Genomic DNA, 25967 nt, shown 5'->3' with positions numbered 1-25967 from the left:
TTTCCCCCCCATCATTTGTCCTTAGGGACGATTAAAAGTGGGGGCCATGGCCCTCTGCCCCCCCCCATTCCAGTGCCCCTGACTTGCAGCAGCAGCCCCTCTTTGGTGGCTTCGTGGGTTTCCATCTCTGGGGGGGCTGTAGGAGCGTAGGGCAGAGGAGCTACGGTCGTTGGGCTCCTCTGCACTAATCTCCCCCGCTGCCCCAAGCATGGTCAATTTACTTCCCAGTGGCGCTGTGCTCACATCCTTTCAGAGCGTGCTCTGCTCTCCAGTTAGCTGTGAAGTCCTTCCAAGTTAGTTGAGTGACACAGGAAATGCTGAGAAGACCAACGGGTGAGATCAGTTTGACAAGGGGAAAACATCAGATCAAGTACCATCCTCAAGGGACAGTGTGTGATAACTGAGAAGGGCCTGCTGTAGTCTGCAGGATCCCTTTTTACTGCCTGGGTTTGACTGTACATTTACCACCCGACCAAGAGCTGGACTGGCAATTGGCCAGAAGCCTGTGGGTCACACCTGCTTTGAATAAATGGGAATGCAGTGCAGTTGCCTTAATTTTTAATATGTGCCAGTTGCCTGGCTTAAGATAGGGCTTGGCATGCTAGGACCTATAGTCTTCACAGCCTCCATCTCCATACTGGAGATGATAACTGTAGTGCAGGACTCTGTGGGCTGCACACCACTTCTGATTTATAGTGTCTGGTATTTTCTTTGCCTTGCAGGTAGTGATATACTGCAGTGGATTATCCAGCATCTGAAAATCATTGAGGAAGGTAGGAGCGTAACCATCTAATGCTTTTATAGCTTTGAATCGTGAAACTATAATTCGTTGTTAGATGCAACCTACATTCTTCTCTCCTGGGTAGTGGGTTGTTTCTGAAATTTGCTGCAGTCTCTTTGTATCATCAATATATCTGACTTCTCTTTTTTTAGAGGCACTAAACTTGGGGAATCTAATTGTCAAGTATGGATACATCTACCCTCTGCAGGAGCCGAAAAACCTCACCCTCAAAACAGATAGCAGCCTCTACAGATTTCAGGCAAGTCATATCTTAGACAGAGAACGCTGGCTGGACATAATGTACCCTACATCTTGGCTTAGAAACGGAGGCTTCTGTGCTTCGGTATAATTAAATTACTTTTCCTTGTAGCTTCGAAACGCCAGTGGTTCCTTCTGAATGTATTTTCCCTGGCAGCTTGTACACTAGCAAATGAAATCACTGGAACAATTTCAGGAGACAGTATGATGAGCAAATAGAATACACTGTAGAAACAGGATGTGATAAGCAATTAGGATCATGGTTCATGGTTGGACTTGCCTCCACATACAATGAGAGATTAGGGCACTATCATATAGTTTTCAAATGAGGTTATTAATACCAGTTGTCTGGTTCCCTTCATGTTCCCCAATCCAAGCTCCAACATCTTGACAATATCAAGGAGAACATTGCAAAGTAAGACATAAGCATGCCCTTTGATGTTCTGAAAGCCTGCATGGTTTTGAAAGTCTCACCTTGTTAACAATAACTGATTGTCAAAGCAGAGGAAGTGGATATGTAATTGACACTCCATTAAACCTGATTTAATAACAACAACAAAAATAGCCTTGTTTTATCCTCCTAACTGCTTATGCTGAGCTAAGAAGATGGATATTTTGTGTGTGTGTTGATTCAGCCCCTTAAATGGTAGACGTATGGGGAATGAAAAGCTTCTTTTTGTAGCATATTTGCAAAGCAGGTGACTCCCTCCTCCTTCTGTTTACACAAAAATACAACGTAGCCAATAGGATACCAACAAATGTAATGATTTTAAAAAGCCAGATGCAGCTGATGGTGGCTACATGAAAACGGAGGTTTTGTTTTTGGCTTCTTTCTGCAGACACCATATTTCTGGCCCACCCAGCAGTGGGCAGCAGATGATACCGACTATGGTAAGTGTTAACATTATAGCTACTCTGTGAAAGCTGAATGGAGCGTGAGGATGTACAGCACACTCCCCTATAGTCAGGTGGATGCTGATGATACTCTTAATTGTTTTCTCTAGGTCCTGCTGTTCTGGCTATGCAGACTGGGTTGATCATCTTGGTTTATTAGTATAGGGCTGCTCATGGGCTTTAGGGTACACACTGACATAGGCGCTGACTCCGTGGGTGTTCCGGGGCTGGAGCACCCATGGGGAAAAATTGGTGGGTGCTCTGCACCCACCGGCAGCTCCCTGCCTCACCCCCCGCCCCAACTCACCGCCTCCACCTCCTCCCCTGAGCGTGCCGCCGAGTCCTGCTTCTCCCCCCTCCCTCCCAGTGCTTGCACCCGAAACAGCTGTTTCATGCAGCAAGCGCTGGGAGGGAGGGGGAAGGAGGAGGAATGCGGTGTGCTCAGGGAAGAGGCGGGACCGGGGATTTGGGGAGGGGTCCAATAGGGGCAGGGAGGGGGCAGAGTCGGGGCGGGGGGGGGCGTGAGCAAGGAAAGTTGGCGCCTGTGCACACTGATTTGTTCATTGCGGGGTTGCTCCCAACGCCTAGGTCACCAGCTTTTATTTACCTGATACTTTTGTACCTTATATATTTGTCCTAGAATCCTAAGGCCTCGCCTTCTGAAAATAACCCAGTTTGGTTTTAAACATTCAAAGAAAATATTTTAAAAGCTTTAGAACAACAACAAAAATTGCCCTCCAATTGGAAAAAAAAATATTCCTAACCTTTTAAGGGTTTGATCCAGTGCCCATTGAAGACAAATTGAAACCCTTCCATTGGCTCCAATGTACTTTGGCCCAGGCCTTAAGGAAGGCACAGTTTGTTGGCATATTACTGCATAATCAACCACATCAAGCTCGAGAGTGAGGCAGGATAGCCATTCTCGCACTTCTGTATTGACAGGTGGAGCATCCTTGACAGACTGCAGCCTCTAAGGACCTCTTTCTTGAGTGGGCTTCTGTGAGATCGGAGCTTGTGTCTGGGAAAGATGTCACGATGGACAATGGTCCACTCTTTGTCATAGGGTCAGCTCGCCAGTTCCAGGGACTAGCTTTATTGATCTGCCTTGTAACTGAACCTTTTTGCTTTTCTTCCAGCAATCTACCTAGCAAAGAAAAATATTAAGAGGAAAGGGATTTTGGAAGAGTATGAAAAGGTAGGAAGACGTTCTGTTGTTTGTGCCTTTGCCAGCTCCGAGCCAGCTGCTCTTGCGATTGGAGGGTGGAAAGTGACAAAGAGCTGCGAGTGCACTCCCCAGTGGCACCTTTGTTTTGTGAAATAGCTGCAGTTGTACAAACCTGTTCAAAGTAAACGATCATTTTAGTGGGGCAGTTACCCTCTCCAAAAGGTTGGAATGAAGTATTCAGAGTGAATGTAGTTCATAGTAAATTCATTTCAGAACCACCCAGTTTTTCTAGCTCAAATTGCCAGCCTATCCCTTGTTTAGTTCAGAGAGGAGGGCGTGTTTTTATCATGTTCTGCATGTTGAGAACCAAAAGTTCTGAACTGAATGGTGTTGTCACAGTTTCAGAGCCATTGCACCTGTATTCACCCTCTTTGGTCCACCACTTTAGGCTTCCGGCTCCCAGCTGTCTCCTCTCTTGGGCAGAGACCCACATCTCCCTCCCTCCTGACTGGGAATTTTAAGGCTGCATAGGTCCCTGCCTACACTGTGATATCTCCAGCAAGCCAGACTGCCTAAAAGTCCAGTGCCTGCATTTTGCTTCCTGTCTGAGGGGGATGACCCGTGTATTTCCTGCAGCTATACGTCACCACCCATTGCCTTCTAAGCAAGCACATTTAAGCATTACAGAGCAAACATACTAAAATAATTAAAAAAAAAAAACCCTACACGCATGCTAGAAAGCTTACCAGAGATCACCCCCTGATTCCAGTCTTTGACTCTGGTAGGTTTTAGTCCTTCAAAACATAAAGCTGTTTTCCCTGTGGTTACAAATTCATCCATCTATCACCCAAAACGAGACCCAAAGTCTGTGCAGTACAGCCATTTTTTTTTATACAACTCGGACCTTTGATCTTGGCCGTCTGTAACAGGTAATCAGCAGACAATGGCCCTCTCTTCAGGGCACAGCTTCAGAAGGCTGGTTTTTGTATAACCAGAGCTGGGGAATTCACATTAACTTCTCCCTGGGGATTCCCCAAGAAATACACTTCACTCTAATTGTCCCAGAAGTCCATACTTATCTGCTACATTTTCAGTGTAGTCTTTTGAACTCCAAGGTCTCACATCTCTCCTCTAGAGAAGTTACATCCAATCCTGGCCTGCAATAATACATAAACTTAGTCTTCCAAGCATATTGCAGGAAATTGCGAGGTCTGTCACAATTGTTCATAATTTTGTACTAACTGGTTTTTTATTTTTTAATTTCAGGAACATTACAACTTGCTAAATAAAAAAATAAACTACAAATGGGATTTTGTTATTATGCAGGCCAAAGAGCAGTATAGGTGAGCTCTCTCAAATTCTGTTACCTGCTTCTTTATTTGGGGGCATGAGGGACTATGGGGTGTTGACTTGATGTGCAATCAAATAATAGAGTTCAATTAAAAATATTAAATTACAATTTTACAGCAGCTTATTAACAGTCCCTTGGGAACGTGAAGGTGAAAACTGTTTCCATATGAACTGTATTCCTCCACACATGACCTGCTATTCGTTTCAAGTATCAGGGGGTAGCCTGATACTTGCTATTCGTTTGACACTTAACTGAGAATTTTTAGCCCAAGTTTTCAAGGGAGTGGGCAGTGGCCTACACAAATTCACACTCTCCCATTGCACCTGCATTTGCTCTTGCACACAAGCATAACTAAATTTGCTTACACACAATGTGGAGTTGCAGTGTGGTTTACATATGCAAAGGAGCACGTGTGGGTGTGCATATACCCTTCTTGCATGTGCAAATACCTCTTTGCAAATGCTTCATTGCACATGCAAAAGTAGGTTTTTGCCCTTACTTCTGTTACAACTTCTGTTGAAAATGAGGGGCCTGATCCTGCCACGCAAAAGACCTTACTCAGGCAAAGCTTCCAGCAACTTCAATACCAGTTTTGCTGGAGTAGGGATTTCTGAATCAGGCCCTTGACCCTTTGGAGTTGTAAAAGGTTCTCTTTGAATCACCATCTGAGTGGCCTGGCCGACAGCCAGCATGAGGTCTGTGGTGCCGTCTTCTCTGCTGTATGTACTCAGCACCTTTGAACTTTGAATCAGGCCACTTTTATTTAGGGGCTTAACCCTGGATTCCTGTCTCAACCTTTAGGCATCTAGGCCCTTGCATATAAGATGTTGCCTGGTACCCCAGCACTTGCATTTCCGCATTACAATTGCATCAAGCAACAGGGCCGGCTCTGGCTTTTTTGCCGCCCCAGGCAAAAAAGCCGCCGGCTGCCCCCCCTGTGGGGGAGGGCGGCCGGAGCCCCAAGGGGAGGGCGGCGAGCCCCGGCGGGGGCTCCGCTCTCCCCCTGGCGGCCGGGGGGAGGGCAGCTGGAGCCCTGGGAGGAGGGCGGTGAGCCCCGGCGGGGGCTCCGCTCTCCCCCTGGCAGCCGGGGGGAGGGCGCCGCGGGGGAGGGCGGCGAGCCCTGGCGGGGGCTCCGCTCTCCCCCCGGCGGCTGGGGGGGAGGGGGGCTGGAGCCCTGGGAGGAGGGCGGTGAGCCCCGGCGGGGGCTCCGCTCTCCCCCCGGCGGCCAGAGCGCAGGGGGCAGGGCGGCAAGAGGGCGGCGAGCCCCAGCAAGGGCTCGCCGCTCTCCCCCCGGCGGCCGGGGGGAGGGCGCCGGGAGGGAGGGCGGCCAGAGCGCCAGGGGGAAGGGCGGCGAGCCGGGCCGTGGCCCCGCTCTCCCCGGGGGTCGGAGCACCGCGCCGCCCCCTCCAGGTGCCGCCCCAAGCACAAGCTTGGTGGGCTGGTGCCTGGAGCCGGCCCTGTCAAGCAAGTCAGAACAGAATCTATCAGATTGCCTCTTGGAAACATGCCGTCAATTCCTGTTTGTTGCTGCAAATTAACACTGTTTGGTACAGATCTGGCTCAGGCTAAGGGGATGTCGACACTGCAGTCCAGGCATGTGATTGCAGCTCATGGAGACATACTCGAGCTTGCTTTAATCTTGTTAGTTAGGGTGCTGGAGCAGTGGAGCTCTGGGGCAGTGTTGGCTTCAGTGCGGTCTAGACACCCTGGTAATTACCCAGGTTCCGGGCAGGCTTGTAGAGCCCAGGCTGAAACCCATGCTACCATGGCATCACTGCTCCGGGACCTGAGCTAGCTAGATTGAAGCTAGCTCGGGCAGTCACACTCCATGACTGCAGTGTGAACATAGCCTAAAAGATGCACAGTGCGTTTTTTAAAGCCAACACTGATCCTCCCAACATCTCTGTGAAATTTCACTCGGGGCAACTGAAACAGTGACAGGGGAAGTGACTTGTTCATCGCTATGCAGTGAATGCATTGGGAACTAGCACCCGAAGTCAGAGATCAGAGGTTTAGACCTAGGACTACCTAGCTTCCAGGCCTGTATGGTGTCTGCTATGTTCTTCTGTGGACAGTAGTTCCCATCAAAACCACCCGTTCCCCAAACAAATGGGTGTCAGAGACATCACAGTTATCTCCCGCACGGTAAACAGCAGACACTGTAGGCACCTGAAATGTTACAGGGAACAGACATACATGAGGGGGCAGAATTGAGTGCAAGTAAAAGGGAGGAATTCTAACAAATTGTTGTCAGGCCAAACAGAAGAGAATACACCTAATCCCAGCTGAGCTCAGGAAGAGGTTGGTTACTCAAAAACTAGCACCCTGCATTGATATCAGTGGGGTTCAACCAATCGTCAGTTGTAAGTTAGGACAGCACGACATGCAGTCAAGAAATAGCAGAGTTTAGTTGTGGCCTGAAGAAGCAGCACACACTCAAACCTTCTGAATGTAGTCTTGTGAACCTGTAGGAAAAGGTCAGAACAGCATCATGTTCTCGCTCTTGCTAGTTTTAAAGGAAAACAGTGCAAATTCCTTCGGTGCTGTCCCCATCAGTGAGAACTATGGCTAACATGCAAGAAAATGTCATCAAAAGGGAAAAATAACCCACACGTTCCTCTGATGGGATTAAAACCTACTCTTTGCTTTGCAGGACAGGAAAGGAACGGAAAAAGGCAGACCGGTATGCGCTGGATTGTCAGGAGAAAGCCTATTGGCTAGTGCATCGAACACCTGTAAGTAGAATGCTGTCCTTCATAGCTGTAAAGTCTATATTGGAGGTATAGGGTCCAGAGAGCTCAGCCAGGAGCAATTTACTGCATGTTTAAGAAGGCAGCTTTGGGGGCACTGCCTCCAAGGTTGTGCTTGGCCAGCTGCCAGAGATGCAGAGGGGCACTTAGACGCAAAAAAGAGACTTTAATCCACTCTGCTGACTAACTTCCCGAACCCCTGAGACTTGCTCTTAAAGGGGAAGTAAGGAACAACTCACCACATCATCCATGCTGCGAACAGAGAATCCTAACTGCCTTTGCCCCCGGGGGGGCTGTTATTTTGGAGGCACATGTCACCAGGGTGTTTCCTGAGTGAAGCCAGGCTGGTCCCAGCGTGCTGTCAGACTCTGACATGTAGCCAGGAGCTTGACTCCCTCATCCCAGTCATAATCAAAGAGCCAGTTTAATGGTGTATACTGAATAAGTGGCCAGTGGAGAACCCAGCTGTTAACATACAGGGATGCGTCAAGCCTGACGCAAATGTCATCCAGTAATTAGACCTTTGCTTGCAGATAAAGCGGTTGGTGGGAGACTCTTTGCACCACTCAAATACTTTGGCCCCAGTTCATCCCCGATGCAACCCCTTTGGCTCTACCAGGGCTGAATTTGGTTCTTTTGGTTCTAATTTAGAGTTAGACTAAGTACTTTTTTTTCCTGGTCTGTTTCTCCATTTTCCCCAGAAGAGCTCACTACTGAGATCTAATTATTGATAATTATCTAACTATGATGGAGCTCAGGTAACTACTCAAAAATCACTTGTGCCCAAGGCAGACATAACAATGGTACCATCCTCTCCCTTCTCATTGCCTATATCAAGGTGTGTCCCCTCTATATAGATTATAGCTGGATTGAGCATGGTTTTCCCTATATACGTGCCCCTTGTATCACCCTTGATCTCCAAGGGCTGGATGTCTCTGGATCTCTCCTGTTAAAACTCTCCTGGATTGTTTCCTGGTGTCACCTCTGCTTGGATGTTTCTTGGTTATCCCTTTTATAGATGTCTCTTGCTCTGTTGGGTGTCCCATATATATTGCCATGCACTCCCAGCCAAGCCCTACGGCCATCTCAGGAAAGATCAATCAGTGTTTTACCTTTTTCCACCAATTGGAGGAATTATGCATTAGCCGCAGATTTCTGCACGTGACTTAAGATGGTTTTGAACAAGCAGACACCAATGTATTGTTGTTTCTTATTTGTAACAGCCAGGCATGCAAGACATCCTCGACTACGGACTAGACCGAGTAACCGATCCCAATGAAAATAAGGTAAACTAGGTAAGGCTGCTTGCTTTCAAACTTACTGATCGTACGAGGACATAGCAGGTAGATCTACATGACACTCAGAGGCTCTATCTATGTGCTGCAATCTGAGGTGTGGACTGCACCTCTGCAGTATGTGTAGACACACTTGAACTAGCTTTGATCTAGGTTGCTCAGATTACAATGGCAGCACGGGCTAGTTGCCCGAGTATATACGCGGCTTGTCCAGTCCATGTTGCTGCAGCTTCACTGCTATTAATACTCACGTTAGCTGTATCAAAGGTACCTTGGGCATACGTTCGCTGGCTGCAGTCACACCTCCGATTGCAGTGCGGACCTACTCATTGTGTGTGAATGGCGCTCCATGGATCTCCAGCGTTGCATGGCAACAGTCTGAACGAGCCATATCAAGCCAAATAACAACTGATCGGCATGTAGAACTATGCCAGAACCAGAACTGTGAAGTCAAACCCATTTGATTTTCACTTCTGCTGAGTGCAGTGGAGTTACTCTGGATTTGTGCTGGTACGGTGTGAGAGAGAGCAGAATTTGGCCCTAGGAATAGAATCTGGCAGCTTCACTTTGCTTATCAGTTTTTCAGTGGTTTCTTGCCACATTAGTTAAATCAAACAGAGTAGGGCTATTGATCTGAGAATGTAAATGATGTAGCCCTGGTGTAGACTTGTCTATAGCATTGGTTCTCAAGCAGGGCTATGCGTACCCCTGGGGGGTACAGCAACTCATCTACATATTTGCCTAGTTTTACAACAGGCTACATATAAAGAACTAGTGAAGTCAGTACAAACTAAAAATTCATACAATGACTTGTTTATACAGCTCTATATACTAGACACTGAAACGTAACTACAATATTTATATTCCAGTTGATTTATTTTATAATGATATGGTCAAAATGAGAAAGTCAGCAATTTTTCAGTAACAGTGTGCTGTGTCACTTTTGTATTTTGATGTCTGATTTTGTAAGCGAGTCGTTTTTAAGTGAGGTGAAAGTTGGGGTATGCAAGACAAATCGGACTCTGGAAAGGGGGACAGTCGTCTGGAAAGGTTGAGAGCCACTGGTCTATAGGACTAAGTTATGCTGTGGTAGCTAGAACCGTCCTTATCTTTCACCCGTGGCTTTGCTGAAGGTGAACAGTGGAGACTGTGAGTCGGTTACTGTATATACTCGTTCATAAGCCGAATATTTTTGGTAAAAGAGTGACGCATCGAAGAGCGGGGTCGGCTTATAAACGGGTCTACACCAAAATTTGATGATTTTAAACTCTATGGAATCATTGATTTGAATAGCTAATACATTGTCGTTTTGTTTACCTGGAGTGTCTGCAGGCACGGAGCCCCTCAGCTCCCTGTGGCCGCGGTTCGCTGTTCCCAGCCAATGGGCGTGCCACTTCCCACAGCTCCCATTGGCTGTGAACGGCGAACTACGGCCACAGGGAGCCAAGGGGCTCCATGCCTGCAGACGCTCCAAGTAAACAAAATGTCCCAACCCACCAGCGGCTTACTCCGACGGGAGCCAAAGTTTTCCAACCCCTGAAATATAGGGTCAGCTGATGAAAGGGTCATACAGTTTTTGCTATTTTTACCTATCCATTTTTGGGGGGGGCGGCTTATAAATGAACGGGCTAATGAACGAGTATATACAGTATTTCAAGTGGTCCCATATTTACATGCCGAGGGCCTCAGCTGACAGCATATGTTTGGCCTGTGCTTGGTGAGCGAAGGCAGAGCATTTCTCATTGAATCAAAGGTGAAGGTTGCTTTGACGAAGCTCACCCTATCTCCGGTAAACTTTTCATTTTCATAACGGCCCTTAAACATCTCCGCTGCCAGAGGCAGATAATTGCCTTGGGCAAGTGGGTTCTGTTGCCATGGCGACTGAAAAGCAGAGGAAAATACTAGGGTTTAGTATTTTCTCTTTTTGCTCTAAGTGGGAGCTACTGAAATGTCCTTTAAAAGGAAATAAAAACGTGAGTGGCTGTTGGGCTGGAGGGTCCAAGCAGAGGCTGAAAAGAGTAATGAGATAGATTGTCCCCCACAATATTATAGCTGGCATCATGGAAAGACATCTATAGGTTTGCAAATGTTTTCAAACGTCATTAACCCTCTGATGGCTATTCAGTGGCTTATGTGAAATGAGTTAATGGTTCTCAGTTCAGTTCCTACTGGACGAAAGCCCCCACAACAAAAGAAACAATTCACTAGCACAGTTGACTCCCTTGTTAGCATCTCAGCAGAGAGCCCAAGGAGTGATGCAAAGCCCCCTGAAGTCAATGCAAGAGTTTCCATTGATTTCAGTGGGCTTTGATCGGGCCCTGAATGGGCCACGTGAACTTTAACACCCTCTCAGCTTTCTGGGCTCAAAGCTGGAGTATATCGGCAGGGTGGTGGGAAGAGTATACTCCTATTGCCCCTGCTGTGCCTGCTCCATAGCTGAAAGAGGACTGCAGGCTTCTGAATTGTCGGGGGCCCTTTCCACCAACACACACGCATACAATAAGGCTATGATTGAAACCCCAACCCCGTGTTCCCACGGTCCGTACTGCAATATCTGCACATTATCAGGAAAGATTTTACTCTTTAATTTAGGGACAGAAAATAAGCCCCAGGGGCAGTAATAACAGGCAACTGCAAAGAAATCCAAAATTCACTCTTAGCATAGTGCAGGGCTAGAGAATGTCATGGACACCAGCGACAAATAATGAACACTAGCACAAGAGGCAAGGGAGCCGTGCCTCTCACTGTTCACATTATGAGCTGGATTCTCCACTCTTTTCCTTCATGCCAGTGTAACACCATTGTGTTTAGTGGAGTTACTCCTGATTAACACCAGTGGGAGATCAGAATCAGACCCTTTGTGTTCCCTCTCTCCCTGGGATATACTGCTGCGGTTCAAGTTAGTGGAAGCACTGCTGTTAGATTCCCCTGGATATAATAGTGAGGGAGTGGCCAGCAGGGCATTCTCTGTAAAGGCCTCCCACATCCAGTCCAGATTTGCTGGCTTTCAGGGCACCCTACAGTGCTTGTTTATTTCCCCGGGCCTTTGGAGAGAGGCAGGTGGATTGCAGTGCAGACCAATGTCTGGGGGCAGTATATTGTTTGTGTTCGTAGATGGGTTGAACTCATTGTATTGCTTTTCAATTTTTATATAATTAACAGGAGGCTCAGAGCCTGTCTGTGGGCACTTTTTATTTATTCTAAATCTAAAGAAGGTAAATACAGAAATAAATGAAAATGAGTACGATTTGGTAGGTTGCTGTAAGTAACTGAGAGCAGCACAAGGAAAGGAGAGGGCGAAAAGAGAAGAGGAGTGGAACAAGAAAAAGGGGCAGAAGGAGAGAGGGAATAGGAAGAGAAAAGTGGATAAGCAGAGCAGTGGGTGTCTGGGGGAAGGATATCTTTGCAATTTTGCGGGTTTTTGCTAAAAAGCAAACGTTTTCAATTTTTCACATCCTCAGTTTTTCGACAAAGACCCAAACATTTTAGATGCAAATGGAAGTTTTTGAGCGAAGATTTCCATTTCGTGAACAATCCATTTCCCATCGATCCAACGTGGATGAAATTCTTTTGAGCAGCGCTAGCCGTTTGGGGCTCTAAGCTGCGCCTCCAGGTGGTTGTCTCTGGACGTTAATCTTCTCCATGCAAAGTGGATAGGATGCTTCCTGTTTCTATTTTCCATTTCAAAGTTTGATTGGAACTAATGCACCGGAATAATCGGCTGAAACACAAGACTTTTCCAGCATCTGACTAGCAGCTTTTCTTGCATTTCTTGAAACATGCCAGGCTTTCTGGCCCCTCTAGACTGGCAGCTTTCCCAAACTCCTGAGACTCAATCTGCAAGGAGCTGAGCAGAACGATGATACTTTTAGTCTTCTCACCAAGCACTCAGCTCTTTGGGGGATCTTGCCCTGATGGCCAAATCCTGCTCCTACTGAAGCCAATGACAGTTGTACTAATGTTTTCGATAGGACCTGGATCTAGCTCTAATCCATGTGGAACAATGAGGACAGGAGAAACGTGCACTAATTCAACTGCAGTTTGCTTTATTCATGACTCTGCTTGGGCCCAGGCTATTGCATCTTTGGGTATGTCTACACTACCCGCTGGATCGGCTGAAACACAAGACTTTTCCAGCATCTGGAAATAGCCCAAGCTATTGCATCTTAGGGTATGTCTACACTACCCGCCGGATCGGCGGGCAGCGATCGATCCAGCGGGGATCGATTTATCACGTCTAGTCTAGATGCGATACATCAACCCCCGAGCGCTCTCCCGTCGACTCCTGTACTCCAGCGCCGCGAGAGGCACAGGCAGAGTCAACAGGGGAGCAGCAGCAGTCGACTCACCGTGGTGAAGACACCGCGGTAAGTCGATCTAAGTACATTATTCACGTAGCTGAAGTTGCGTAATTTAGATCGATTCCCCCTCCTCCCCCCCAGGGCTTAGTCTGCTTGGTTTTCCTTGAGCTGAAGAGAAAATATTCCCATTGATAGTTAATTTCAGACATCAAAATGACTTCTTTGAAGCTGATTTTGGAATGAGCAGTATCAACGTGCTTGCTTCTTGCCTGGGATAGTTAGTTATACAAGCTGCTCACTGTCTAGGTGTTTTTTTAGTTTTTTGGGGGGAATAAATAGTACCTGAGTCATGGCACTTCTGAGGTGGCTTTTAGTGCTGCCCAGTAGGTTGTGGTTGGATGAAGTCCAATGAGAGGCAGATTTCAGCAATAAGGCATCGTCTTCCACTGGAACAACTTACCAAGGCTTGTGATCGATTCTCCATCACTTTAATTCTTTTAAAATAAGAATGGATGTCTCTCTAAAAGAGGGGCTGTATTTCAATCACAAGTTACTGGGTTTGATGCAGGGATTAGAGGGTAAAATTCTCAGACCTGTGTTATGCAGCATGTCAGACTAGATGGTCATAATAGTCCCTTCTGGTCTTAAAATCTATGAATAGCAGTAGAGTTTACTGATAAATATGTCCATGTTAGTCTCAGTTGCTAATTGAAATGATAGCGTTTGTTACTACAATTAATATAACTACTTCCGCGGTTTCTATTGCACCTTTCATGAGTGTCATGGAGATGGGACAATAAAGCAAATAAGCAAGATACAGAAACTGGAAAATCCCGCAAATTAAGGGTAAAAATAATTGGAGAAAGGTAATATTTTTCAGTTTAGGTTAAGCTAGCGAAGGAAGTCAGCTATAAAGTTATGGGAGGGAGTTTCATCAAGCAGGGACAACATGACCAATTACTTCATATTTAGAAGCAGTGAATGGCAACACTGTAATACAAATGCCAGTATTAAGGAGTGGAGAGGAGCATACCGTAGGCACTAACTAACCTACAGAACCATGAAAGAGGTGGGTGGTAGGAAGGATTCAAACCCTGATTTGTAGTATGGAGTGACCAATGCATTTTAAAGAGATGCATCTTCAAAAGAGCCTTATCTGAGACTTCAAATTTTCCCTTATGGTTTGGGCTTGCCAAAGCCACAGGATGGTCGCAAAGCCCACAGGATCCAGACTGTGCAATGCACCTTTTTCAGTGCACGGAAGAGCTGCTCCACCCCAGTTGGTTCTTGCTGAGATCCAACTCTGCCAGTGAATGGTTCTGGCTGAGAAGGGAAGCGAGATCTGGGCAGCAGCGGGCAGTGTGGCCACAGCGATGCAAGTCCGGGGTGTGCAGCTGGAATCTGACATTTTTCATGCCCAGATCCCCCAGATCCCGTCTCTCGCTCAGCTCCAGTCTCACAACCCTCTGCGCAGCTCCCAGCAGAGAGGAGAGCTGCTGGCAGTGCTCGGGAATGAGGCTGTAGGTCCAGAGATGGAGCTCCGTGCACTGGCGCAGGATGGGCACTTAATTTCATGGGATGGTTCTTAATTTCAAACGCTGTCCTGGAGTCCATGAAGAAGTAGGTGTAATTTGCCTGTTTCCAGACCGTGTAAACCCCAGGACATAAGAACGGCCATACTGGGTCAGACCAAAGGTCCATCTAGCCCAGTATCCTGTCTTCCAGCAATGGCCAATGCCAGGAGCCCCAGAGGGAATGAACAGAACAGGTGATCATCTAGTGATCCAGCCCGTGTCACTCATTCCCAGCTTCTAGCTAGTGCTATCACAAGTAGAAGCATAGTTACAGTAATTCCACAGCCTTGGAAATAATCACCTGTCATTTCTCTCAGTGCTTCTCCTTTGCTCTTGCCAATGGGGCTTTGTACATCAAAGGCAGCTCAGTGCACTACAAAGGAACAGCATTTTCTTCGCTCTGAGACTCCTTCTGCTCCTCTTCCTCCCATGGCAGTGTTCCCTTGTACTTTGGTCAGCCCAGGAGATCTGGGAAAGGCAAGAGCTAGTGAAACATTCTGCTCTGTGATTGGCCACCTCTTGGTGAGGGACACATCTCTTAGCCACTCCGGAATGAGCCAGCAGGACTTAGTTGTTGATTGACATATTTAGGTCGGCACTAGAGCTGCAGAAAACGTTTGCAGGGAAATCAGGACATGCTCGCTACCCCCGTGGTTTCAGGGTGTGTTGCAGACTTGAAACTCTGGACCATTGTCACTGAAAGGATCTGAGCGTGCCTAAGCCATGCCTAAGCGTGCTTGGGATAATTTATGGGTTGACATCAAAATCATGCTTAATGCACAGCTCCGTATGGTTTTGATATGAAACCTGGAGGTTTTGGTTTTGCACCACATGAACTTGAAATTCAGAGTGAAACCCAGGGGGCAGTGGCCAGGCAGGAATGCGCCTGAGGTTGGAAACAAGGAACTGGGTTTGTCTGAGCCTCTACATATCCTCAGAAAGGGACTCAACAGTTAAATGAATGGAAAACATTTTCTGCTCTTCCTACTCTGAGGAGCAGCGCCGGCTCCAGGCACCAGCTTGCCAAACAGGTGCTTGGGGTGGCCACTCCGGAGAGGGGCGGCATGTCCAGCTATTTGGCGGACGGTCCCTCACTCCCACTCGGAGCGAAGGACCTCCCGCCGAATTGCCGCCGCAGATTGCCATCGCGATCGCCGCTTTATTTATTTATTTATTTATTTATTTATTTATTGCGCCGCTTGGGGCGGCAAAAACCCTGGAGCCGGCCCTGCTGAGGAGATACTGTTGGCTGCAAAGAATCATAGAATATCAGGGTTGGAAGGGACCTCAGGAGGTCATCTAATCCAACCCCCTGCTTAAAGCAGGACCAATCCCAGACAGATTTTTGCCCCAAATCCCTAAATGGCCCCCTCAAGGATTGCACTCACAACCATGGGTTTAGCAGGCCAATGCTCAAACCACTGATCTATCCCTCCTGAGGCGGGCACTGCCTGGGTGTGGGCTATGACCCTGCATGAAGTAAGTTTTGTGGCGGTCCAGACGGACATCAGTAACCCACAAGGTACATTTCAGGGAGAGGAGGAGGCGCCTTGTTTCTATGAGGTCATTTGTCTTTGTGGAGACATTGGGGCTTGGGTCCCTCATGTTCTTTTTCAAGGTGATGGCGACAGAGCAAAGCAGAAAGGGGCAGGCTGTGCTGGGAAGAAGGCTTGGTCAAGCGAGGCCCCAACAAGGGGCCATCTTGCTGCCTCTTGACTTATGTCTAAAGCCTAGGGCACACCTCCAACACCTCCCTATGGCAGGCCAGTCTGCAGGTTGGGCAAGCAGGCTCCAGAAATTGGCTGGACCTACGGGAGCTGCAGGTGAAGATTAACCCCCCCATTGCTTTTCTGCAGGGAGTTGAATGACCAATGGCCGCCCCTGTGTAGCAGCTCCTTAGGGGGTGGTTGTGAGAAGCATGTTTGGTGGAAAGTCTGAAGGGATCACTCGTGCTGTAGTAACAAGTGACACACAAACGCCGTGAGACTTTATAATCACGCCAGTATCCTGAACAGTGACGTCTTCTCCCAAGTGCGGCCAGATCCTCAGATCAGCTTCGCTGATTTATTCCAGCTGAGAATCTGGCCCTTTACCTTCAGGCAGCAGCGACTCGGAATCAGGATCACAGTGAAAACTGGCAACAGTACCTTCCAATGTCACTTCCAACCCCCTTTACTCCCACGGTGGAGTATCAGAGGAAGACTTTTGAGGAAGAGATGGGCCTGACCCAGAACTCCAGATCCAAATACCACCGGGGCCCATCTCTGTTGCTGTAGAAACTAGTCCTTTACGTGCTCTGCCCTGATTATCGGTGCACCCACGTATGTTCTGCGTGCCACTTGGAACTGATTTACCTGCGGCACGTGAACAGGACCCCAGGGGCATTTTGCTCCAACAAGCCGAGATATTCACCAGCACACAAGGGGTTAATCCTCGGCAGCTTGTGTTCAGAGCCAGGGCACAGCAGTGTGCCAGGAGCTCCTCCCGTCAGCCCCCCAGGTTTGGACCAGCAAAAGGATTCCTGGTTAGGAGACGCTTTGGTACATCTCATCTTTTCCTCTTCCACTTGCTGTGTATGTGCATGCTGCCTTCGGAGCTTCGGCTCGAGCGTCAGGGCTGTTTGCGTGCTGCTTGAATACCGATAGAAACCTCACCACGCAGAACCTTTTGTAGAGCATGTGACGGTCAGATGAGACTGGCTGGAGCCTTCACTAATTGGCATTTTGATTTAAGCCTAGAGGGACATTAAGCTTCTGCACTGGATAATTGTGATAATTCACTGGTTGATGGGTATTACTCAATGAATCTGGTTTACACTCATTAAGGGGAAATGGTAAATGGCCCTTGGCCGCTGAATGATATTCCTGTATAAATCCGAGCATAGGATTTCTCTCTTTGTCGGAGATGGTGCACGGCAGGGCGGGAGGGTGCTTCTGAGTTGGAATGGGGCCTGTAGGCGGAGTGGGTTGGGAAAAGGTGGTGGTATGTTTAGTGGGTCTCTGAATTCAACCTAAAGGCAAGTTCGCACACGGCAAGCCGAGGGGTGAATCTATGATACAGTAGCTGCTGCACAGTTGTTGGCCACGCGGACCCTGCGCCCACTTACTAGAAGTTCCCTCATGCACTTTGTCATACTCCAGTTCCAAGGAGCAGTACGTCAGCGCACACGAGGAAACTTTCAACCTGTGGCAGCAGCATCCACGTGGCCAGTGAGTGCCTGGCAAGCCAGTGCACAGTAGATTCACACCCTGGCTTGCTGGGCACTAAATCGCCGGGAAGACAAGCTGGTGGCAGAGGAGCGCCAGGACGCACAGAGCGTTTACTGTCGCTGGGATGGGTTTCTAGCAGCGACAGAAGCAGTGCAAGTAGAGATGCTGGGGCGGGAAATATTGTGGGAGGAAGCTAAGGGGAGCTAAGTGCAGCTGTGGGGGCGAGGCCGCTGGGATTCCTTCTTTTGTTGTCTTAAAATGCTTAGTGTGGAGTTAAGGATTGTAGATTGACAGCTCTGGAGGCTGAAGCCCTCTCCCTACCCACACGACAGGTGCAGCATGGATGCTGCCAGTGCACATTTCCCCTCCCTGCTCCAGAAAAGTATTCACCCACAACAGCTCATGCTCCAATACGCCTGTTAGTCTATAAGGTGCCACAGGACTCTTTGTCGCTTTTTACAATATCCTACTATTACTTCTAGTGGTGAGAGGGGAGACCAGTCTCAATGAGCTTTCTCCTGTAACTCCGAACCAGGGGGCTAATTACGCTGCTGACTGGTGACGTAGAGGAAGGCTTGTCCGCTGGGCGCTGGACTGAGAATAGCAATTCACTTCCACAAAGCTGGGGGGAGAGGGTGTGGATTTGGGGCCCCACTCCAGGAGAAAGCCAAGTGACCAAGAAGGAAGTTACTTCCTAATGGTTTCATGCCTTTGGGAGGATCCAGTTGCTGTTTCAGAATCAGTATGTTTAAATCACAGCCCCCATCCCCGTGTGTAGGGTTGTGTGAATTTAGTACTCGGGAAAGCAAGGGGCAAATACAACTGTCTAGAGCCAGGCACAGGGGGCGTTATCCTGCAAACGCAGCAAAACTCCCACCAGCCTTTGGGAGGGGATGGGGAATCATGTGTTCTGTACTGTGCCCACCTTTCAATTCATCCCAGATTCAGCGCGCTCAGCTACCATGCCATGACCCCCTTTTCTGTGATGCCCCTGGCACCGCCACCCATCTAGTTTGGACCCTTCCTCCTTCTATCTAGCTGGGACCACCCTCCAGTTTAGCAATATGGAAGGGGGAGGGCCATGACCCCTGACACCTGCTTGTGACCCTCAAATTGGGAATGGAGGAGATCCCAGAGGGCTCACTGTGCCAAGCTCTTTACCGCGGTGGCCCATTACCTCTTGCTGCAGGGCCTTCATTTCCAAAGTAAGGTCACTCCCCGTGCTTCAGAAACAAACCCGTTTGTCTTGTCAAAGGCCGGCTCTCCTGCATCCCTGGCACACCCAGCGCTCTCACTGAAGTCAACACAACGGGCATTCAGGGAGGGGAGGTTCCATCCCTAAATGTAAATGGAACACTCAGGAATGCTTTCCAGACGCATACTGCCAGGTGCTTAGGTAGGACGTTAGTGGTGTTACAACACAGACAGATTGGAGAAGAGCTTCGATTTTTTTCTGAAGACTAACAATGTCAATTTCATTCATGGATTTATTGCTCTAGGTAACATTTAATTTACTCTTCCCCCCTCCTCTTTTTCTCTTTCCCACCAGTTATTTGTTTCTCCTGCGTGTGGCATGGCTGCGCTGTAGAAGACTAGAGCATCTTAACTTCCATGAAAGCCGTCTACAACCATTCTGCTGGGCATCCTCCTTTCCTCTCTCCTCATCCAGCTGCACTGTGTCTGTCAGAAATATCCATCCAGGATAATAAAGATCAGTGGGGGGCATAGGCGGCCGTTGGAGGAGATTAGCCCCAGCCCCTCCCCTTCTGCCCCCCCTACTCCCTTTCTGCCCTCCCCCCGCAGGAGCGCAAAGCACCCACACCACGGGTCCCAGCGCCAGGCGACGAGGCTTCAGTCCCGGTGCTCCGGGCGGCCAGCCCCTGAGTGCCAGGCAGCAGCGCCCTGTGCTCTGGGCAGCCGGGTGGCATGACCAGCCCCGGTGCTTCGGGTGGCATGGCCAACCCCCGTGTGCTGGGTGGCAGCGCCCCCCGGTGCTGGTGCTCTGGAGCCAGTCAGGCTGTCCCCAGCCCTGTGCTCCAGGTGGCAGGGCAGCGCCCCCAGCCTCGGTGCTCCGAGCAGCACGGCCCCAGCACCAGTCACCCTGAGTCCCTGCGGGAGGCAGGCCAGCCAGCCCCAGGCAGCCTGGGCCAGCTAGGGCAGAGCACTGGGAACAGCAGAACAGGGCCTGGCCTGGGGGCAGAGCGTGGGCGGGGCAATGCTAGGCTGTTTGGGGAGGCACAGCCTACCCCTGCCTATGATACCCACCGCCCATGGTGAGGGGGGCCTTTTATTTAATTTAGAAGATTTTTCTTTCTGATCTAATGGAGTCAACCCATTGATGTTTCCTAAATTAACCGCACCAGCCACCCTCATGCCTCAGCCAGTGGAATAGATTAGCCAGCACTTGGTAAATCTGGAGGGTTCTGATTATGTCTCAGGGCTCCTCAGGAAGATAGTGAGCTCCCATTATACATGAAATAGCTTGGTTGGAATAGAACTGTAGTTCTCCAAAGAAGATACTTTCTAAGGTAGTAGAAGTGCAGTGGGTTTCAGTCTGTCCTATGGGAATGGGTAGAAGCAGATGATTTTCTGCCCTCCATGGATCTGAAATAAAGACAACCCATGTAGAAATGTGAGGAATCTTTACGTGGCTTTAATAGGTGCTATTTAGCCAGCGGCACCAACTCCGAACAGGAAATGCGTGCAAACACAGGCTGATCTTTAGTCCCCGTATGTAATATGCTATCAGCTCTCACAGTACTTACAATGAACCTGATGCTGCATTGAAAGAAACGAGAGTTTTCCCATTGACTTCACCGGGATCAGGGTCCGGCCCAATATGACAGACACAGTGGGTGCAGATTTCAACTAACAATTTAACCACGTGCAGAATAACAGGCTTGTTGCAAATAATGAGCCTGCATCCGAGTCTCAAGCAGAACTCCCATTGTCTTCACGTTTCCAATACTAATCAGCTGACACCATTGGAGCTTTACATTCCGAGCTGATTCCTTGCATGCTGCGGACACCCACAGGAGTTTTGTCTGTACACAGACAACAGGAGCGATGCCCCTATTTTTAATAAGCTCTCTCCTTCCCTGTCTTTCACCAGCACGTGCTACTTATCAGTCCCTTCCATCTAAGCAAGGCAGTTGTGTCCTCCATCAAATGCAAAGTCCTCCAAAGGCAGATTAAGGCCATTGGAACCCATGTGTGAAAAGATCTTATTGTACTCCGAGAGGTTGCATTTTCCCCTTGTTGTGTAAGCCTCACTCTCATTCACATCAGGTCCTGCATGTATCTAGTGGGGACAGGGCCGGCTCCAGCATTTCTGCCGCCCCAAGCAAAAAAAAAGAAAAAAAAAGCCGCGATCGGCAGCGGCAGGTCCTAGAGGGAGTGAGGGACCTGCCACCCCCGAATTGCTGCAGGTGCCGCCCCTCTCCCTTGGCCGCCCCAAGCACCTGCTTGTTAAGCTGGTGCCAGGAGCCGGCCCTGAGTGGGGAATCACTCTCATTGGTGCAGAAATTGTTTTTGATTTTCCTATTAGCTTGTTTGTTTCAGCTGAGGTCGCTTTCACTGCAGCAGGTCAGATCTATTCATGATATTTCCAATGGATGTCTCTTGAAAAGACCTTCTCCTGCTTGTGTCATGTAGGTTAGATCTATGTCAGTACCACCCGGGATAGGTTTGTGTTAACGTCACACAGGCTGGATTTGTGTTAGAATGGTGCATGCTAGATGCTCTGCTGCATATCCCACTCTTGTCACTGAGGTGGTGAGTATATCCTGTCAGAAACAGCTGGGTGTGCACATTTTCTCCCTCCATATGTGTAAAAGGGTGCTTGTGTGCAGCTGGAGAGTGGGAGCTCTCTGATCATAGCAAGCAAACGTGGCACTGGTGGCCTGAGGGGAGTATGCAGCAGTCAGGAGAAAGCAGAAGGAATGAATTCTTTTTGGGGGGGTAGGTCAGAGGTGTCCAGTACCTGGCTCCTGGATTGGATCTGATGTGCTGGACATATTTCTGTGACCCACATGGCATGTACAGATTCTGAATAATCTAAGCTTTTGTTTAAAAGAGAAGCATCTAACCCTCGTGTCTGCAAATTTCACTTTCCAAATGGTATTACTACAGCCCATTAAAATTGCTGCCAAATCTTTAAATTAAGGGCCCAATCCTTCAGCCCTTTTCCAGGCAAAACTCCTGTGAATTGCAGTGGGAGTTTTGCCTCAGTACAGGTGCAGCTGACGAGGTCAAGGCTGAGGTTCACTGGCGAGACTGTGGGGGGTGAGGGAGGAACTTGTGCTGGTCTTGTTGTCCATCCTGTACTCGCTCAGTGGACAAAGGACTTGGGTCTCTAGGGCTGCCAAGCCAACACTTTTCGCAAGTGCTAACCTGCCACAAAGCAATCCATGGCACTGATTCTCCCACCGCGTTAATTAGATGGGATAATTCTGGGCTGCAGCTCCAAAGATCACTCATGGCAGATTAGCAGCATGACTTTAATGGGAGACTCAGGGCTAAAAAGCCTACACAAGGTTTTAGAGGCTTGCCTGGAAGATCCCTGACTTTACCTGCCTTTCCTTCTCTCTCCTCCAGTTTATTCAAGACAAAATAACTGTGCTGCGCTTCAAAGGAAGCTGCGTGAATAAACACCCTGCAGTTAATTTCTTGCCTTCAATTGCTCGTTCGTTTGTGGATGACATATAACATAGTCTGAGCTATTCAAATCACAATTTAACCACCTTTCCACCGCAGATATTGTTTCTGAGGCTTTTTAATTGTGGTGTTTATATTTTGCAATGTGTTGGTTCCTGTCTCCTTTAACTAATATTGAATGATCTAATCTGTGTCTGCTAAATGAATCTATTTTAGCTCCATTAGAATAACCCTGTAATTGAATGCACATAGGCTGTGATGGAGTAGGCGGCACTATACAATACATACATCTAATGGAGCCACATATGGTCTGTAGATGCACTTAGCATTAGAATCATAGAATCATAAAAGATTATGGTTGGAAGAGACCTCAGGAGGTCATCTAGTCCAACCCCCGGCTCAAAGCAGGACCAACCCCAACTAAATCATCCCAGCCGTGGCTTGGTCAAGCCAGGCCTTAAAAACCTCTAAGGATGGAGATTCCACCACCTCCCCAGGTAACCCATTCCAGTGCTTCACCACCCTTCTAGTGAAACAGTGTTTCCTAATATCCAACCTAGACCTCCCCCACTGCAACTTGACATCATTGTTCCTTGTTCTGTCATCTGCCACCACTGAGAACAGCTTAGCTCCATCCTCTTTGGAACCCCCCTTCAGGTAGTTGAAGGCTGCTATCAAATCCCCCCTCACTCTTCTCTTCTGCAGACTAAATAAGAATTGATGATACCCTGATTAGATGAACTGCTTGGATGCTAGCCTGTATTTGTTTTCAATTGTAATGAGAGTTAAACGGGAGAACCTTTCCCAATAGGGAATCCTGTAACTGCATTTTCTTCTTTTAAAGAGTAGTTTTGAGTACCCACCCAACTTTGATGCTTTTGCTTTTAATGCTTTTGCGTCTTTGTTTTACAGAAAAAAACCATTGATGTTTATAGAAGAGAGGTAATTTGACCTTCACAGCTTTGCAAATATTAACTGTTTGTCTATTATTGTTGTTGTTGGAATTTGTGTTGCATTAGTGCCCAAAGATAGGTGCTTCTCATACACACAGATCAACGTTGTTCCTGCCTCCAAAAGCTTTCAGTCTAATGCATTTTCAGGAAATGTCCCCGCATTGCACTGACATCATTGTGAGCAATGGTGGGAAAGCTCTCAGCAGGATTAAACAATGTCGTGGTAAAACCTCTCCCACCGTTGCTGAATACTGATGGAGCTGCACCAGTGGTAGAACCATGATAGGAAATATCCCAAAAGTTGCCAGCATAGAGATAATCAAGTAGCAATGATAATCGCACACCTAAATCCTCCAGAGCATCTGTAGGCGATCAGACTCATTGTGCAGACAGAAGTGCCATTGTAGCTATTATTCCTTTATTATAGAGCTAATTACTTGCACATTATAGAACATTCTCGAGACATTTGAAAAACCCTAATGAAAATAACTGTGGTGATAAAATAATTCAGTGACTCTGGGACTCCATGGACACCCACTTGTTAGGGGTGATGCAGAAACGATTGTAATTGTCCTGCTATCTTGCAGAAGGGATGAAGTAGATGATCAGCTTTCACCCGAATGACTGCAATTCTATTAACTACAAAACATATCTGTGCCTCTTAGATTATGTACTATCAGCAAGTCATCATGAAGTCCACAGTGAAGTCTTCTGTCTCCCTTGGAGGGTAAGTTCTGATTCCCTTATGCCCACACATTAATTAGTCTTTAATTCTCTTCCGTTAATGAGATGATTAACCTATTTACTCTGACAGCTGGTGACACACTAGGGCAATTAATTGCATGGCCTCACACAGTGTTCTTTAGACACAGAGTCTCAAGGCTGTGTAATAACTGGATTGGAAACTGGTGGTAAAACCAAGGTCACTCATAAAGCAGAGAAGGCTCTGAGTCTCAATCCTGGCATGAAGGCTCACTTCTGCAATTAGCCATCAACTGAAATGGGAACAGGATCAGGTCTTTCGTTAAGATTCCAGTTATAACCAATGGGAACTTTGACTCAGCAGGGACTAAGAATAGGGACCCTATCATATTCATCACCACCACCATCGTTTTGACAGGAAGTCAGTATCATGACTAGTGAGGCTGAAGGGCCGTGAACGTAACCCAGGTTCTGGGTTAAAAGGAAAGGATTATTTGGGAAAACAGAGTGGAACAAAGCACCATCAATAAAGAAAACTCTCTGGTTCCAGCAGTGGAAAGCACCAGATCTACCAGTATGTTAGACAGATAATGTATCTGGTGGTGGAATCCAGCCAGTATCACAGGCTGCTTTGCTGTGTCTCTGTCTTGTATCTGTTTGCTGTAGCGGGCTAAGTGACCAATGGAGATGGACACTTCCCCTCCACGACCCGCTTTGCCACCATCAGCTGGGTGTCAGTGGGTGTTCTGCAGAATGCGGTGAATGAAGTCGCTTGGGGGCGCGTCTCCACTGCCCAAGCCTCCCAGCCCGGGCCCACAGACTGGGGGTTGCGGGGCTCATACTGGCGCTCTATAAATAGTTGTGTGGACAGCGCTTAGAGGTTGAGGCTGAGGCTGGAGCTCGGGCTTTGAAGCCTAAGGAGGGGAATGGGCTTCACAGCCTGAGCTACGACGTCTACACGGCTTTTTTCAGCGTGGTAGCATGAGCCCCCAGAGCCTGAGTCTGTTGACTCGGTGCCACGGACACATACCCTGGTTGTCCCACATTGTTAAAAGTGGTGGCTGAAGGCTAGTCCTCACGGTAGGCTGAGTGACAGACTGTCCTCACTCCCCATCAGGGCCGCCCGGGGGGGGGGCGGGCAAGTGGGGCAATTTGCCCCAGGCCCCGGGCCCCGCAAGGGCCCCCACAAGAGCTCTTGGAGTCATGTGATGACATCAGACTATCCCAGTTTTCATTTAAAAGACCCCCAGAAGTTTCTGTCCCTCATGGTTGTGGAGGAAAACCTGAGAATGTGACCTCTAGAGGCCCAAAACCCAGAAGGCAACTCCCTTTCCCCCCAAATGTATTACAGGATATTTAAACATTCATGAGTTTAAACCAATCTCATGATGTGGCGTAGGGGCTCATCACTCAGGAATTTTGAGTGCTTGGGATTGGCAATGCTGGGACAGGGGCAGTTGTGGGCCTGGGAGTTCCATACATTTTAAGGCGGGAAGAGACCATTTTTGATCATCTAGTCTGACCTCCTGCCTAACACAGGCCAGAGAATCAATCAATCAAAAGTGCGAGGGGACGGTGACAGTGACGTGTCATAGTGGGATAGTATTTGGAATTGCACACAGACAAGTCCTGCCTTCTCCTGGGGGTGTGGAGAGCATTCAGGCTTTGGGACTGGTGCAGCCCTGAGGATTTGGGAGGCTGTGCACCTCTTACCCAGCAGTGCGTGGCTATGGAGGAAGACAGGGAAGGACAGCAGGGTCCCGAGCCCTATCCCCATGACCTTCACACATGGAAGCCACTGTTCCTATCATTGGACTGAAGCAATCTCCATGCATTGGCTGTACGGCTGCTCCATGCCCTCTGGAGAGGATTCCTTCCCCCCACCCTGCAATCCACCTGGTACTGGCCATGTTACCTGGGAGTGGATTTCCCCAGGTGGGTGTGAAATGGTACATTCTTGAGGAAGGCCTGGGAGGGCTAGTGGTTATAACGGGGGAAAGGAGTCAGAAGTTCTTGTTCTGTGCCTGCCTCTGCTTCTGTCTCCCCTCTGTGGCCTTGGGCAGGCCACATACACCTCT

The 25967-nt window shown here is 48.4% G+C and overlaps 1 protein-coding gene across 2 annotated transcripts in view; it reads left to right on the top strand.

The window, feature by feature from the left end:
• RGS9 (regulator of G protein signaling 9) overlaps positions 1-25967 on the top strand; it is a 71690-nt gene that overhangs the window by 24154 nt on the left and 21569 nt on the right. For both annotated transcript variants that reach the window (XR_010591921.1, XM_008167627.4), the window contains exons 3-11: positions 723-773; positions 934-1040; positions 1879-1930; positions 3070-3128; positions 4365-4441; positions 7103-7184; positions 8423-8485; positions 23147-23176; positions 23853-23914. Coding sequence is in view for 1 of the 2 variants with exons in the window: in XM_008167627.4 (XP_008165849.2) it covers positions 723-773; positions 934-1040; positions 1879-1930; positions 3070-3128; positions 4365-4441; positions 7103-7184; positions 8423-8485; positions 23147-23176; positions 23853-23914 (583 nt within the window). In the remaining variant the exon portion in view is untranslated. The remainder of the gene's footprint in view (positions 1-722; positions 774-933; positions 1041-1878; positions 1931-3069; positions 3129-4364; positions 4442-7102; positions 7185-8422; positions 8486-23146; positions 23177-23852; positions 23915-25967) is intronic.

Source organism: Chrysemys picta, chromosome 12 (genome assembly GCF_011386835.1).
Source record: "Chrysemys picta bellii isolate R12L10 chromosome 12, ASM1138683v2, whole genome shotgun sequence".
Taxonomy (NCBI): domain Eukaryota; kingdom Metazoa; phylum Chordata; order Testudines; family Emydidae; genus Chrysemys; species Chrysemys picta.
Note: the sequence above shows the minus strand (reverse complement) of the source record. Positions and strands in the feature narration are given on the sequence as shown.